The 17,614-nt window shown below is 39.7% G+C and overlaps 2 protein-coding genes across 3 annotated transcripts in view; one reads left to right on the top strand and one right to left on the bottom strand.

Moving 5' to 3' along the window:
- The window catches only part of IMMP1L (inner mitochondrial membrane peptidase subunit 1), a 36,599-nt gene extending 24,857 nt beyond the window's left edge, over positions 1–11,742 (bottom strand). Inside the window, exon 1 of the mRNA XM_064452818.1 lies at positions 11,649–11,742. The gene's annotated coding sequence lies outside the window, so the exon portion shown is untranslated. The remainder of the gene's footprint in view (positions 1–11,648) is intronic.
- A 41-nt stretch (positions 11,743–11,783) lies between these two features.
- The window catches only part of ELP4 (elongator acetyltransferase complex subunit 4), a 155,628-nt gene continuing 149,797 nt past the window's right edge, over positions 11,784–17,614 (top strand). For both annotated transcript variants that reach the window (XM_064452816.1, XM_064452817.1), the window contains exon 1: positions 11,784–11,989. In XM_064452816.1, the coding sequence (XP_064308886.1) occupies positions 11,827–11,989 (163 nt within the window). In that variant the 5' untranslated portion in view covers positions 11,784–11,826. The remainder of the gene's footprint in view (positions 11,990–17,614) is intronic.

Genomic DNA, 17,614 nt, shown 5'->3' with positions numbered 1-17,614 from the left:
GAAGGTAATCCCATAACTTGCACCATCTCTTTCCCAAAGACTTACTCTGAGATTATTACTTTAAAAAAATCCAAAAATCCAAAACAAAGGGAAAAACTGCACACTGACTAGGCTAATTACATATTTATGTTTGAGCTGTTATATAAAACTGGTCTTTTAAAACTTGTGCATGAAATTAATGTTACATCTACTAGAATAATGAAGGGTATATATGTTTCTTGGGAAAGATTCTTCCCATATCAGATACACAGCTTAATAAATATAAAATGTTTGAAATAGTCTAATTATAATCTGCGGATTCCAGGGGGTCAGGCGGGACTTGATTTTTATTTCTAGCTGTTGGTTTTCTCTGGAGAAAACACTGGATTCAGTCTGGCAAATCTGAAAAAGCATGGTGATATTCCAGAAGAGATTATTTTTTCACATTATCTCTAACAGGCACCGACAGTTTGTCTCCAACAAGTGCTCCTTCATCTACTGATCTCAAACTGACAAGGAGCTCAATCCTGCAAACAAATTCACATAATGCAATCCTCTGGTGTTAAACTACTAGAGACTACCTACAAAAGAATGAGCAATTTTTCAAAACTGATTTCAAGTAGTTCTCACTGGTTCTGTTTACCTTCGGGAAGCAACTCCTGACAATCCCACAACCCTGTATAAAACACTGTATTAACGGTCAGATGCATTCAGGGCTTCTGTCTTCCTCTGCAGCCCTATACACTCATTTTTGCTGACCAGTGAAATCCAAATAGCTGAGCAAAGGCATGGTCGTACATGCCATGTTTGAGCCTCTGAGGGATGCTGAAATATTCACTTAACAGTTTCCTGTAACAATGTCAGAGTTAGGAAAAACAGCAAAGGTCTGACAGACAGCACAGCAACTTTCCTGGTGACTGAGAAAAATACACCGTGTCTATGTGACAAGGGTCAAATAACTATATTTGGAGCTATACATGTTTATCTTAAATTTCAAAAAATTCACTTGAGACATAGACATATAAACATTTAAAATGAATTTTAATTATCTAAGACAGAGTTACAATTCCAATTTTCACATTAGGCACTTAAAGCCTATGACGCTACAGAAACTGAAGTTGTCCATGGCTCACACATCCCCTGGACTTCCCAGTGCTGACACACCTTCTAGAAGTACGCAGGTATTTCTGGAAATACTACTCAAAGCAGTGAATAGAAGAGGGGTAAATAATTGCCCTATGCAGGGACAGATAAAAAGGCTGTTTATGTAAAATATTTGTCATTACAAAGAGGATTGTTTGCTGGTAAAAAAAACCAAAACCAACAAAAACCCACAAACAAAAATCAAAAAAACCCTCCACATAAAACAAAGTAACCTATTTATGTACACCATCAGCAAGACTGTTTAGAAAGAAATACAGGTATCTTAATTTTATACCCAGTGTTAGTCTCAGATTAGAATGCCATCATTGAAGAATACTCCATAGTGGTTTATGAACACAGGAATCACAGAGTACGAGATCTTAATCCAAGTAGTAAATCAAAGGTATTATTAAACGTTTGAAAAATACAATAGCAAATAACAAGACCAGGTTTAGCCCTGTCAGAAAATATAACAATAGCAACAAAGACTCTTTCTGCGTGTTCTTCATCAATACTTCCCAGTTATGAGCACCATCATCTCATGAAATAGGCAAACTCTGCATTAAAAGGTGCATTAAAAAAGAGAAAGGAAATACAGTCAGGCAAAAGTGAGCTCAGTATTTACATTTTCAAGTTACCTGAACAGAAGAAAAAATGCAAACCAAGTGTTTGCCACTGCTATTGTTCTACAAAAATGCTGACAGCTCTCCCAAATCATTTTTTAGTTATGAAGTTCTACATATGCACATGTACATGGATTCAACTACCTATTTTTTCATAGCACAAACTGTATTTCATGTGAGCTTATGCTGTAAAAATAACCTGTAATCAGTACTTTTTCTCATTGCTCAATAAAATTTTATTAGTTATTTCTGAGCTTTTTTATGTATAAAACACAAGTTCTGTAAGTTCTTCTTCACTTAGATACAAGTATTTTAAAAAGTTTCAAACATCAATAGATGACTGCAATGATATTCAGTCTAAGTTAATCCCCAGACATCCAAATCCATGAATAAAAATTCATCAGTTTTAAATACACTGAGCCTATTAAGCAAGAACAAAAGCATATGCACAAAAGAGCTTTTAATATATTTCAAAGCCCACAAGAGCCATGGTCTCATTAAAATTATAAATTACACAAACATGGAATAAAGATTCAAACTGCAGTGCAGCTAAGCAGATTACAGAAAACCCCGCGTTCCATATGATAACACACCATGGCCCTCCCAGATGGGGGCTTGGAACAAAAAGGCCATCACTGCAGCTAGGGAAAACCTCCTTGTGATCTCTGGTTTCTGTTCAGCAGATGACAGCCAAATAATATGTTGATTATTCTGTTTGTGCTGCTAAGCTTGTAAGATGGAATAAAAGCGATATGATCTATTGTGAACTCAATGCTAATGTGTTGCTCCACTCATAAATAATATACTGAATTTATTCTGAAACTATCTTTTTATCTGAGTTCCACGTTTTAAATGCATGAACTAAAATAAAAAGCCGGCATAAACTATTATTTAATTTGATGGTTTAAAGTAAAAGATACAGCTGACACAATAGTAAGGAGAAAACTGACTACTTAGGAATCAAATAAGTGGAGGTGCCTCTCTCAAAATTAGCACGTGATTATATGCTGAGGTGCAGAGTACCTGCAGGACGCTGAGCACACTCCAGCCCTACAAACTGCATTATCATTGATACCAAATGGATTACCAAGACGGGCCTACATGCCTTATTTTACCACAGGTAACCACTCCAAATCCAAATTTCAAAGAACACAAGTACTTGTAAAACAGAAAAACAGTACAGAAACAATCGTTGTATAACTTCACTAATATCACGTCTCCCTGACTGAACTGCTTTCTCAAAAACTGTTTAAGTTTTTAGTAAGTGATCGGATTTTATTTCATCTAAGTTTACTAATTTGGCTTGCCCTTTCTTGCATAATAATACACAGCCTTTTTAAAAGAAAAAACAGTGACTGGTCATACAGCTCCTTTCACAAATATCATGTACATGCAGAGAAGACCAATGACCTTCCTACAATTTAATGTTCATGAATTTTAGGTCTTTTATGCCAGAAATGTAAAAAATTCTATAAAAACATTGTAGCTTGGCAATAGCACAAGAACATCAAGACCAAACATTGCTTCACACTTCTTGGACCAATGGAAGCACAGTTGATAAAAGAGAAATGGTGGAAACATGCAGCTCCAGGAGTGTGCAACAGCTTTCTCAGAAACAAAATAATATATTTAAAGGAAGCTCAATTACCTTCCTTCCTTTGCTAGGGGCACAGAGACAGCTCTAATTCACAGAAATAATGAAAACATGGAGGCTGAGGAGATGTTACAATCAAGTACATGTATGTCTTAAGTCTAAAGATTCAGATAAATTACTTCCTCCAGAACGAGTCCCCCATTGCAATGAAATAACACATATACATTCTTCTCATGCAAAAACAAGATGGGATCTTGAAACAATTAGTGAAGCTCACATTTACACTAGCAACCACAACCTTACAGTATTGTTATTTCTATGACCTTGATGTTATTGCAGTTTCTCTAAACCTGTTTCAGGCTCTAGAACTTCAAATATGAATTTATTTTATTCATTTTAAATACATATTCTTATGCAAAATAGTACCTGGGGAAAAAAAACAAGGTTGCAGCTATGCAACTCGAGCACCTTCTTACGATACATTTATATTCTGATAATGAAAACTTTCATATTCTTCTGAAATTCATATAATAAAGAGGTTTCAACAATAAAGCAAACTTTTCCAGCTACTGTCACAGCACTAATATCTAAGCTAGCAACAGCTATCTCGCGTCAACACAAACTTCAATGCATTACTGAGCAGATAGTAGCTTGGCTTGAGTAGATAGTAACTTGAGAATCGCAAAGGTGATTCCCAAACACTGACGCCCAAGGGAGCCAGCTTGCTTAGGTAGCCCCACTCTTAGATACATGCTCCTGAAATGGGATTTCAGCAAATACAGGAGTTTTAGCATGGAACTGGCAGGCTCAGTATAGGAGATGGAAGAAGCTGAATTCATTCAGATAAAGAATAATGCAAGCCTGCTAAAATACAGCTCGGCCACAGAAAAGCCAGTTATTCAGTGTTTTCTGCTTTTTTTTCATCACAATATTGTTCCAAATTTGGAACAATATAAGTTTTCTTAAGTAGCCAGTAGAGGGTCTGGCTTTTTATATTTAAAGTGAGTTTTACTAGATGGCTTGCTCGTGTTCATCCCCCACTCTATGGATGGTCATGATGCTGTGAAGCTAGATGGAAGTCCATCGAGTACATCTGAATGTTCCCATGACTCTGCAGTATCTTGTCCTCAGCAAAACCTGTGGGTTGTACGCTTTTGTGAAGCTACCGACTGACATGACTGCTTGGGATAGCCAGAACTAGTGTCATCCTGAGCTGGGTCAGCAACTGTATCACCGTTCACAGCTCTGTATAAATGCTACATCTAGCTCCTTGTAACACACTGATATGCATTTCAGTTCAACCACTGCTCTTCTGCATGTCTTTATCAGACACACAAAGATTGAGTAGTTCAGAAATCTAAGACAGAATGGGCAATAAGGGCGGGGAAACTGCTTGTTAGAGGATACTACACCATCTGAAATTAACTCCACACTGGTGGTGGCTGAATAACCAAATTAGCATTAAACTACCTGTCTGGAATACCTATGGAAGTCACAGTGATCAGAATACATCATTGGCCAGTACACTGGAAAGGTGAGGCTGCAAGTTCATGGGACTCACCAAGAAGTTACATCCTCACGCATAAGCACATTGGCAAAGAATCCCATCTTTGCTGTCATGGAGGTTTTGCGATGTATTTTTAGTCAGCTGTCAGTTTATCATTCTATCCCAGAGCAGGACCTTTCTGAATCTCACCTAGCATGCCTGTCATTACTTCAACGGATGCCAGAGCCAGCTGTTAAAAGCTAATCTGAAAAACGGTGTCAGCAATGCAGATTCTACACTTCAGCACAGTAGTCAGAAGTTACCTGTAAGCATAACATTTAACAATAACATTTCCTTTATATAACAAGGGAAGTCAGACAGGCGGGTCTGTGCAACTAGAAGACTTATGACCCAGATTGTGTTTACTTTTAAATTCAGAAACTACTGCAGAAGTACTTCTTGTTGAAACATTACTGTTTGGTTTTGGCTAACCTTAGAAGAGAGGGGAAAATTCTCTGTTATGAAAACTCCTTAAAAATATTTCAGCAGGCAGAAATAAGCCACAATTTTAAAAGAATTACGAAGGTGATCAGTTAAACCTTTTCTGGCCGTGGGGAGGCCTCAAGTGCTTTGCCAAAGCATTTCACAGGCTCCAGGTCTCACAATATTGCAGACATGATGGTGAAAAAAGCTAAATCTGAAAAAAGAGCACCTTCTATAAAATCCCACAATGTAGGTAAGGAGCAAACATTGCCTGTATTCCAGCACCTGCTGCTACTGTAGATTTATAATAGAAATAACATTTAGAATTGGTTATTTGGAATAATGCCTTTGAAGACTAAAAATGATAACAACTTAGCACATAATGTAACACACTAAAATCTAAAATGTGCCAATTCTTAACCAGCATATGAGGAAAATTGCTTTAGCAACTATCAGTCAATTTCAATGATACATACATTTTTACAGCTAAGCAGTGACTCTTAGGCTCTAAAAGCCCATGTAGTTAAGTTATTTTGTACTTTTGCATAAACTGCACTAATATAAATTACATTTTAAAACTCACAGCTATTAAACCTTTCTTTTCCATAGACTGAAATTAGCTACATTATTGACCTGGCTTTAGAAATGTCTATTTAATAAAATATGTGCAATCAGATACAACTGGAAGACAAAAACAAAGACTCAAAATATCAAAGCATTTAAATTACATTTTTCCAGTTGAAAGACAAAGTTTACTTTTCATCTGTTCTACTGACGTGCTGAAGTGACAAACTGTTTTATTCTTTGAGGGCAGCCATTTGTATTCAATATGAAATAGATCACTGGATGTTAAGCATCTGAAAAGGCTAGAATCAATCTGTCAATTTCTAGTTTTCAATCCTGAAGTAAGCTTTATACAGACATGGAACCCAGTGTGGAAAACATTACAGAATAACAAAAGCCATAATACAAATAATACTCCTTTTCTAGTTGCTGGAGGGGGTGTTTCCCCATTACTTTTAGTCCTATCTTACATGTATTTTAAAAATAATTTCTGTAATAAGAATGCCTCTTTTTATGATAAACAGAAGGAAAATAATCTCTATGAAATACACCACTAATCTGTATGACATTTAAGATAGTACATTCAACTTACAACTCTTTTTCCGTATTACTGTTCTGCAAGTTTCAGTAATACTATACTGTACATTTAAAAAATCTGAAATTACAGAAATATTACATAATTTCTTTATCACTTATTAAACCATTGACTTCAGCACATACCACTTTAACTCATGTTTAACACTCATCCTAATTTATTTCCTTCTACTTTAAAAGAGCTGTTTAAATTTGACACAGGTTCCAATTTTTATTGCTGCTGTTCAGTATACCCACAGGGATGCATTTAGGTAACATCCAGAAGCTTTCTGAAGAAAATCATATCGTGTTTTACATAATATCATACAACTGGTATGTCTTAAACCCTCCCACTAATCCTTGCGTTTTCCAAGGACTGATTGAATAAGTAGTCTTTAAGCTTTTTCATACTGAAAATAAAGCCCAGGTCTTTCGGTGTCAGAACTTCCAGGATTAAACATTCTTTCCAGTTGTTGGCTCATGGCCCAAAGATCCTGCACTTTCAAACTTATCCCATTCTAGCTAGTTCAAAGATCAGGAAAATGAAGCCATCTTCTTTGCAGCCATAATCCATGACCCATGCTGTTAGATACTTAAGAACATCTCAAAAGCAAACTACCTTGTTTCAGCTCCCAGTGGGAGCTCAGCAGGGCACTGGGTCACATGACTGCGAGCCCTACCTAGTCAGGTGACTCAATAGCTAATCTGATTTGTTGACTATAAAACTTTAATCAGTACAGTCTAATACCATCACATTCCAGAACTGATGAGGGAAGCCGCTTGGCGATGTAACAGCAAACACTAATAAGATTATGAATTAGAAATGCCACTAGGATGCAGTTTTCTAGTTCTCTATCCCATACATAAACCCAACAGAAAAATATTACTGAAAACTGATCAGGCAGAGACGTGGTTTTGAAACAAAATGCACTGATGTGTTTTATTCTAAAATGGATAGCATTTTGCTCATTGCCACGGAAGGACAAGTGCATACACTGAATCTTGTAAGGCACAATTAAAGCACAGCAAAAACATTAATTTAAAATCAAGGAAAACAAAATATGTACATCAATAACATTGTCTTGTTGAGAAACACTGTTTAAATACAGCCTCAGCTTGCATTAAGTGAAGGTCCAGAGAGTTTACATCTGCAGCCCATATAGGCTGCATGCAGTAAACAAAGAAAAGAGGCAATGATGGCCATGGCAGGTGTGTTTCCTCTCATCAAGCACAAAATACCTAAAGCACACTTTAAGAAGTGCTGCTATTTTGGGGACACTAGGATATTCACCAAATCTGCAGGCTACAGCTTTTGAAGAGAATTGACAAACATACTTGCAGATCAAATTCCAAGCATACCTTTTCCCAAATGTTTTGACTGCTCTCTTCTCTCGCTCATTGTATTCCCTCCTTTTTTTCCTTAGGGAATTCTCACCCAAAATCCTCTTAATCCATCTTAGAATCTGCATTTGGCATAGGCAAGTAGTCAAATTGGATCAGCAAGTTTACAAGAAATGGAAAATAGAGAGCTTGATTTCTTCATACTAGAGTTAGGGTTTTCAGTTAAAATTGACACAAACGCTTGATCACACATCTACATGATAATATGCAAGTGCAAGCACCAAGAAAGAAAAGTTGATTATTCTACAGTTTAAGCCATCCCAGTCTAGACACAAAGGTTTAAACTTCTCCATTTTACAATGACCAGTCAGTTGGCATAGCTCTGCTGACAAGAAGTAACTTGCTAAGACACTTCCTGAACACTTGCAATTGTCTCTGTGTTCTTTAGTTTCTCTGCATTTCAGTTTCATCCCTAGAGTAGGAATAGTATGACTACTAATGTGTATTTGAGGATGAGGGGGGTTTATACTTTACTATGTAAAATTACAATTCCTGGGGTCTTGCTTTCTGTCAGACAGCCCCTAGTGGGATCATTTACAATGGTTGGAAATTCATCTTTTGGAAAGTGGACAGGTGAACATAAGCTAACCTTTAGTATTGTTCAAAGACAGTGAAAAGGCTATTAATATTCCTGAAAATGAAACACCATTACCTTAAAAATAAAGAAAATTCCATAAAATTAGTTTCTTCTCTACCTGCATTTCATTTGAGACAAATAAAGTCAGATGTTGTAAGTGGTGTTTTCATAAGCGCGTACTCACCTGTAAAGTTTTATTGTATTAAATAGTGGGTTTTTTTTAATTAAATCTTTTAAAAATAGCTTATTTCCACCTGCTTTCTAAATCAGTAGAACTTTAACTGTACCCATCAACAAAATGTGACCACAAATAGAACTACTGCAATACTTCTCAACATTCAGTTCTTATACTGAAAAACTATTTTTACTTCTCCACATTTTTGTAATATCTGAAACGGTCTCTTCTGTTATAAGTTATAATGTAAGAGACAGTTTCTCTATATTTCAAAGGATGTCAACTCACAAAGTTTTTAACAAAAATATCACTTTATTTGAAAATACATAGAATTCTGAAATAGCTGTGAGGTTCACTGGGCGAGGTGAATTAGCAGTTCACAGTCAGCAAGACATGGAAGGTTCAGTTGCCCCCTCCCCACTGTGTGTATATGCCCTTTTCCTTATTGCATCAACTCAGCAATATAACACAAAATTAACCTATTAAGAAAGTGGATAGGTACTTCCAAGTCAGATTAGTGAGCTGAATCAACTTGAGAAAGGATCTGACAAGCACCAGTGTTTGTTGGGCTGAATCACTGGAAGCAGAGGAGGAAAAGGAAACATCACCTCCTCTTTTAGCAATGCTGACCCATTAGATCAGCTCAGGAGACGCTGAGATTTCCAGTAAACTTGCAAGAAATTCTCAAAACGGTAGGAGCACAGCACAAGTACTCCCAATTCAGACTCTGGGCTCCAAAATGAAAGAGAAAAAAGAGAATTATTTAGCCTCTAGTTTTAATTGCCCTGTAGAAAAATGAGGTAGGGGAAAAAGTATAAAAGCTACATGTCAGAGAAGTGCCAATGAGAAATGGATGAACAAGAGAGAGAGTCCAGATGTATATTTACACCTATTTTGTAAAGTTAATGCAACCTACATTAGTATGTTTCACTTAAAAACAAACAAAGAAATACTTTGTCTCATTGAACTAACAAAAAGAGTGTACTGCTTAGAACGGGGCAGGGCAGCGCAGAAATCACTGAGACAGTACACGTAGGGTATAACTTGATTCTTCTTCTGATAGGTAAGTAGTGACTTATCAAAGATACAGTCTTTGGGTTTCAAGCATTCTATAAAAAAGTTCTCTACAGATATACTGCAATTTTTAAGCGTTACACACATCTGGGATGTGATCAGAAATATTTAGGTATCTGGACTCCAGAAAGACAAGACAGCAAGAAATGGAAGAGCTTATGTGTTGTTTTAAAACTGGAGAACTCACAGTAAATTTCAGCCTCCTCACTGATTTACACAGAATTTACACCAGAAAATCCCACTGACAATGATGAATTCTTGAACTCTTTCAAAAACCTTGTTAATTACACTTTATGCTTTCATTAAGTCTTTCCTGTTCCAGATATTCACAAATTATAAGTCAGATCCTACAGAAATGACATCTAATAGCCATATTTGTTTCTTGCCATGTTTTTAAACATGTCCTTTGATTTTCCACCCCACACTCCCCCTCCCCATCACAAATGTGTCTAACATCCACTGGACAATAATCTACATTTGAAATTAAATACTTATTATCCAAAAATTCAGTTTGGCATCAAGACAGCATCTCGATACTCATGATAAAGATCTTAAACTGTCCACTGTTTAACATATAAAGAAGCTTAGTCTGCAGCAAAATTAATGCAATTTCACCAGCTAGGAAGATGTAATACTGAAACTTCATGCTCCTGAGCTTGAATTTGATATGAAGGAAAAACCTTGAGGTTCAGGATTGTTAACGTATTGTTGCTCTTTCTTGCTGTTCACATTTAATATAAGCATTTTTTCTCAATTAAAAAAGAGGAAACAAACAAACAAAAAAACAATTAAAAACAACCACAGGTGTTTAAAAAACATGGTTTATAGCAATAAGAAAAATCATTTATTGAAATTAAAGATGGAGAGTGGGAAATTATAACATTAGAGCCTCATTAGTATATCCTGCTATGTGCAAATGTCTTCAAGTAGCTTTTGATGCATCTGAAACACCAATAGATTAAAAATAAATACACAAATATTTGCGACAGTAACTCTTCTAAATGCTCATAGAGGTTTTTCTTAAACTGAGTAGCATAACATAAAGTGTTAATTCACAAAGCAAGCATACTAAAATTTTTCATTATGATAAAAGGTATTTTAATATTGTTGTATAAAACAAGAACAGAAAAGGAAATATCAAATTCAGATATTTCACCGATTTTTACATACACTCAGTTTAGAGCAGTTGTTTGCTGCCATGCACAAGGCCACAGGCAACCGTCTACAAATGCCTAATAAGAAATAAAGGACATGCTAATCTTCCTAAATACACAAAGTAACTTCCTAAAAGTAACTGATTCATCAATAAATGCTAATGAAGCACAGAAAGCACACATTTCTCACATGAAGCAACTTGTTCTTCTACAGCTCTTGGCTCATGGCACGGTCCAGAGCCATCACACTGATGCAAGATCTTGCTTCCAAGTGAAGAGGTCTTAAATCACACACGTTTATTACAGATCCGCGGTTATTTACAAACAAGCGAGGGACTCCAAGCATACTTATATACTGTGCTACATACAGTTACTTAAACACCGTTAGAAAACCCGAACGTTTTACTCTCTGCCCTTCCTGTTCACGCCCAGACTCGCGCATAAGAACAGCTTTTTTCGGGGGGTGACGCCGCCGGTGCTGCAGGGCGACTGAGGAGACAGCCCGGAGGCACCGGCCAGGCGAGCCGCTCCCTTCTCGACTCGCGGTGCTTCCATCCTTACCGGCACCTCGGCCGTCCCCGCCCCGCGAGAGGAGCGCGCGGGGTTCGCGGGTTCTCCCCTCCCCTCCGCGGCGCGGCCGAGTCACCGGCAGGGCGCTACCCGCGTCCCCTCACGCCACCCCCGCGCCAGGGCGGGACGAGACCCGGCCTCCACCTCCCACTGCCGGCCCCCCTCAGCCCCGACCCTGGCCCGGAGCTCCGGGACCCCCACCGGAGCGACACCCCGCGCCCTCCGCCCCGGCCCCGGCCCCACCACACTCACCTGCCAGCTCGCAGCCTGGCGCCCCGCTCCTTCCTCCGCCCCTCTAGCGCGGGACGTACAAACAACACCGTCTCCCATTGGATAGCGAGTTCCCGAAGCCACTCTCCTATTGGTGGAGAGGAGGGGGCTTGATTCCTCCCGGCGTCCCCTTGCCCCTGTCAACCGAGAGGCAGCCGAGATGGCGGCGGCGGTGGCCGGCGGGGCGCCGAGGGGCCGCGGGGCCACCAGCTTCCAGCGGAGGGCCGGCAGCCGCCTGGTCGCTGTCGCTGGCACCCGGCCTTCCGTTCGGCACGGGCAGCTGCTGCTCTCCAGTGGGCTCCCCTCCCTGGACTGTGTGCTAGGTTGGTGGGAGCGGGACCCGGGTGCTGTCCTCCCCTGCCCGGCGGCCCTCTCCTTCGCCAGGCCCGGCGTGCCCTTCACTGCCCGTCACCCCGAGGGCTCACCCTCCCTCACCGCAGCTCCCGGGGGTGGGGTGGGGGTAGGGGGCGGGGGGGAAGGGGCAAAGCAGGACCCGCTTCCCGCCTTGAGCCCCCGTGTGAGGGGGAGGGAGGCGGTCGGGCAGGTGCGCCTGCTGCAGCCGGCTCGCGGAGAAGGCTGCCCTTTACCGTTCGTTTTCATCCGTTTAAACAACCTTTCTAGAGTGGAAATCTGCTCTGTGAATTTACTTAGTAACACATTACTGTCATATTTCAAACTGTCACAGGAAAGGGTCTGAAATTTTCGGTTTTGAAAAACATGTTTGCTGATTTAACTCGTGATTGAGTGTGGTGTAGTTCTGGTTCTTCAAGATGGCAACTTTTAGGATGTGTTTGACTCTCAGTGCAGCTTTTCTGTCTTGCTCGCCACTGCTGCACCTTCATAAAGGCCCTGTTTAGATAAGCTACGCTGGTGGGATGCTGTTCTTACTGTCCGTGTGTCTGCTTTTGCCTACTGTCAGTGTCGAGATGCTAGATGGTTCCTTGGACTGATCCATTGGGACCATTGCTGTGTTACAGTCTGTGGCATGAACTAGCACTGTTTACTTGCATTGGCAATTAAATAATTTCATGGGTGTAAACAGCATGTTCCATCTGTATGCATTAGGGCTGCTTGGTCCTTTTCCTGATACATCTTCAGTGTGCGTAGATGGGACTGCTTTGAAGTGAGGAAGGCTTGACTCTAGCTTTGCTCATTCATCCCTGGAGGAGTACATGGAATATAGCAATATATCGTTTTTCTTTCTAAGAATGTTGTATATTAATAATAATATAGAAGCTTTATTCATTCTATAAAAAAGTTTTTGCAGCCTGTGTATCTTAAGGAGAATCACACTTATGTATCTTTTGTGTGTGTCTCTGCCTGCCTGCTTGGTAGGGAACATCTGTGTTTCCATCAGGGATTAGCATCCTGGTGGAAAAAGCTCTTCCTCCTTAAGAGAAAAGTATTTCATTAAGTGAGTGTAATTTGTTAAACCCTTTGGTTGCATAAATATAAGATTTGCATGGAATAATCTGGTTCTTGTTTATATTTCCTTTTATAAACAGTGGATTTTGCACAGCATTGGTCAGAAGATGTAGACAGCTCCCATGGTGGCAGTCCCCTAAATGTCCAGGCATTTGCTAACATATTTAGTGGTTTGTTATGGAAACTGGGGAGACTTCTTCCAGTAAACCCAGCATCCTTTCTAAAATACCTTTTCCTTGTCTTTTAAATATTCAGTAATTTCCTGACCTTAACAAGTTTTACACACGAACATCAAGAAAGTTAGTTAATCCCAGGAAAAGCAACTTCTGAAAATACTTTTACAATGCTTTTTGATTTGTGGCATCTTTGAATAAATGGGACACCATATATTCCTGTGTTAAATCTTTGCTAATCTCCTAGCCCTTAAATTACTGATTTCTGGAGGCTGAGTGGGTAGGCCAGGAAAGACGCATGCCAAACATGCTATGCTATAATAAAATTTCCATTGATACCAGGTATTACGGATAGCTGGAGACAGACTGCCCAGCTAGGTGGACATGTATGGAATCATTGATTCTGGAGGCTGGGGAGTGACCTCAGGAATTCATCTGCAGCCTTAAAGCAAGCTCAGCACTGAATTCAGAGTTGGTTGTTCAGGCCTTTGTCCAGTTGAGTCTTGAAAATCTGCAATGGCGGAGATTTCATAGCCTTTCTGGACAACACAGTCCAATGCTTAATTACCTGTGCAGGGAATTTTCTTTTTCCTTACATCCACTTGGAACTTTTCCTGTTTCCATTTATGCCTGCTTTTTCTTGCCTTCCCACTGTGCACCCCAGCAAAGAGCTTGACTGTCTTGTCAGCAGCTTCTCTTAGGTACCAGCAGGCTACTCTTAGGTCTTCCTCTCTTCCCCAGGTTAAACAAGCCCAGTTCCTTCAGCCACTCCTCACGGGTCATTGGCCCCATCTCAGTGCCCCTCCGTTGGACTCACTTAAGTGTATCTTTACTTCTTTCTGGTACTAAGGGGCCCAAAACTGGACGTTGTATTCCAGGTGCGATCTAATGAGCGCTGAGTAAAGGGGAGTAGTCATATCCCTTGACTACTGACTGAGCTTCTGTTGATGCAGCCCACTCTGCTGGTGACTGTAGAAGTATTGTACTTGGTCTCCTCCAAGTCCATTTTGGGTACGTCTGGAAATGCTCTATAAATGTCTTGCAGAATGGTATTTATATGTTTCTTAAAGAATGCTGTTACTTTTTTTTTTTTTCATCTTGCCCACTAGCGGTTAAATCATTGACTGGGCAAAATATTTCATTTTATTTTCGCCAGGGACTGAGAGCAAACCTTTTTGTACAGATTACCAATAGAAGTTACCATACTGTTTTAGTCTGGTATTTTTCATAGATGTATTTTTTAACAGTCAGCAGGAATAGTCTTGCAGTTCTCACGCTTTGGGCTTGGAATTGAGTTTGCCTTGTCCAGACGGTGCTACTCAAATACGGTATTATTGGCCAGACGTGAAGATATAGCTTATGAATAACTGCAAGTAGGGGAAAGCATGGTGTTATCAGACACAGGTGTAATTAGAAACTCTTGAAGAGGAGAAAAGGCAGAGTGTACATGGAGGAATTTCTTCTACCCTGCAGCTACTGGGTGATTTATTACGTTATTGTTGATAGCTAGATCTTCCTTAACAAGTGCATTTCCCTTCAAAAAGAAGTGGTAGGTAAGTGCTGGATTTCAAATGCCATGTTACCATTAAGGTGCTTCTTACATGTCTAGGCTTTATATTCAAGTTTCCTTTCAAGGTTTATAGACCATATATGCCTGATTTGTTCCAAAGCAGCTCCCTGTAATGAGCTGTAACTATTGTGTAATATCACCATCACATGCTTGGTATTGAATGTTTTGTTTCAAGCTGCTTGAAAAAGGTTACAGATTTTATTTGAAAACGATGGGAACGCTTCTCAAGGTGAAAGTTTGTCCTGTTTCTGTCCCTAAAGTCTTAAATCTCATTGCTGTAGGTAACAATGCGGAAAGTTAAGCGTCTTGCTTAGTTATTTACACATAGTTCTTCCTTAGATACTAGCAAAGAAAAACTAAAATAGCAAAATAAGAAAGAATTACAAGTTCACAGCAGTTTTCTTGGGAAACTTGAAGATTTTACCTCTTCCTTTTGATTTTATCAAGGTTCCTGCTACTTTTTCCTGTTGTCTGCTTTTTGCTTAATTTACTATTGTTGTTGCTCATTGTAATATGAATATGTAACCATGGTGACTGCAATAGTTTTACATTCCATCTAATAGAATACACTTGTTCAAAGTGTTCACTACATCTGATAATGTAAAGCCAAATTCTCTGACCTGAGTTTGCCTTTAGCAACCAGGGTATGTGCACATATGTTACAACTCTGGCTTGTAGAAAGAGGCAGTACAATTGATGATCTGATAATATAGGTTGTGAGAATTTTGGCTGTGCTGACATACAGTTTGACAAACAAATTCTCTCTTGTGCAAGCAATTTAAAAGCCGAAGAGACTCTACTACTGTGGTGGCTGCAAGTGAGCTTCTTATAAAAAAGATTTTAAGTCCATATGTCATAGGGGTTTCATAAGTGATTCTAACTTTCCAATAAACGGTACTTATAGCTGAGGATTTTTTAAATATCTAGGAAATGCTTGATTACTTGATAAGCTTGCTGTAAATATGGAGGCATTTATAGACCTTGATTCAGGAGCATAGCATAACAAAACCTGTGATGTGTTGAACTACAGCTATGAAATTAGTAGCTGACTAAACATTTGCACAGGTCCTGCACCTGGGGAGGAACAACCCCATGCACCAGTACATGTTGGGTGCTGACCTACTGGAAAGCGCCTCTGTTGAGAAGGACCTGGGAGTGCTGGTGGACAACAGACTGACCATGAGCCAGCAACGTTCCCTTGTGGCCAAGAAGGCCAATGGTATCCTGGGACACATTAAAAGGAGCGTCGCCAGCAGATCGAGGGAGATTATCCTCCCCCTCTACTCTGCCCTAGTGAGACCACATTTGGAGTGCTGTGTCCAGTTCTGGGCCCCCCTGTTTAAGGACAGGGAACTGCTTGAGCAAGTCCAGCAGAGAGCTACAAAGACAATCAGGGGGCTGGAGCATCTCCCTTATGAGGAAAGGCTGAGAGTCCTGGGTTTGTTCAGCCTGGAGAAGAGAAGACTGAGGGGGGATCTCATCAATGCTTATATAAGTATCTAAAGGGTGGGTGTCAGGACGATGGGACTAGACTCTTTTCAATAGTGCCCAATGACAGGCCAAGGGGCAACGGGCACAAGTTGGAACACAGGAAGTTCCAGCTAAACATGAGAAAAAAATTTTTTCCTGTGCAGGTGCCAGAGCAGGGGCACAGGCTGCCCAGGGAGGGTGTGGAGTCCCTTCCCTGGGGACATTCAAAACCCGCCTGGATGCGTTCCTGTGCCCCCTGCTCTGGGTGTGCCTGCTCAAGCAGGGGGTTGGACAAGATGATCTCCAGAGGTCCCTTCCAACCCTTACCATACTGTGATTCTGTATTGCTCAAATTGTGGTACATCATGACGTGATGACAAAGCGATTCTGTTGTGGTTTTAATTCAGGTGTTATGTGACAATATTAGCACTTTTCGGCCTATGGGAAAGAAATTAGCTTTTTCTCTTCCTTCTGGGTGTATATTGACGTTACAGGTGCTACAGATGTTCGTAGTCCTACCAAGCAGAGCTAATGGTTATGAAGTTGATCCAATCCCTATTGAAGAGTTTAATGAGCTCTTAAATTGATAGTCTGAATTATCCTGTTCACTAGAGTCCATCTATGCAGTCCAGAACTGATTTCTTTTATCAAGAGCTTTGGATATTGTGCTGATGTGATTCAGTTTGCTCCTAACTTGCTTTTAAAGTATCTAATTGCAGAAGACATGCTGCAGTTTCCTTCATGCAAAACACTGCGATAGGCTAGTTACATATGGCCATCTGAACCCTTCCAGGAATTTTGAGCTTTCCTGTCACAGTCTTATATGACTGTGCAATAAAATATTTGTAGTCTGATTTGAAGTTATTCCACTATATTCAGTCTTGGAATTCAGATTATGAAACAGTTTATTCTTCACCTAAAATGAATTCTTCTTTCACCGTCTGTGTTAAAATTCTTTCTTGGGACAACCATTTAAACTGCTGTCACATAGTTATGCTTGCTGTCTCTTCAAGGAGGAAATAAAGCAGTCAGGATGGGAGTTCAGATTATTATTTTCTGGTCCTCCACACTGTTGAGATCAATGGGATAAGAATCTATGTATCAAAACATATTGGGAGTATTCTCTTCTGTCTGTTATTCATTCAGTCATCTGTGATTGGAACATAATCATTGAATGTAATTGTTTAAGCAAAAAGAAAGAAAAATAATCGTGGCAATGTATACATCCATCAAAATGTACTTTTATTTTTTAACAAATATTTTGATCAACTGCAGTCATAGTGTTGTTTTTATGTCCAACACATACTATA

Source organism: Phalacrocorax carbo, chromosome 5 (assembly GCF_963921805.1).
Source record: "Phalacrocorax carbo chromosome 5, bPhaCar2.1, whole genome shotgun sequence".
In the NCBI taxonomy this organism is placed as follows: Eukaryota; Metazoa; Chordata; class Aves; order Suliformes; family Phalacrocoracidae; genus Phalacrocorax; species Phalacrocorax carbo.
The sequence above is the reverse complement of the archived record's forward strand: the minus strand, read 5'-3'. Positions and strand labels throughout refer to the sequence as shown.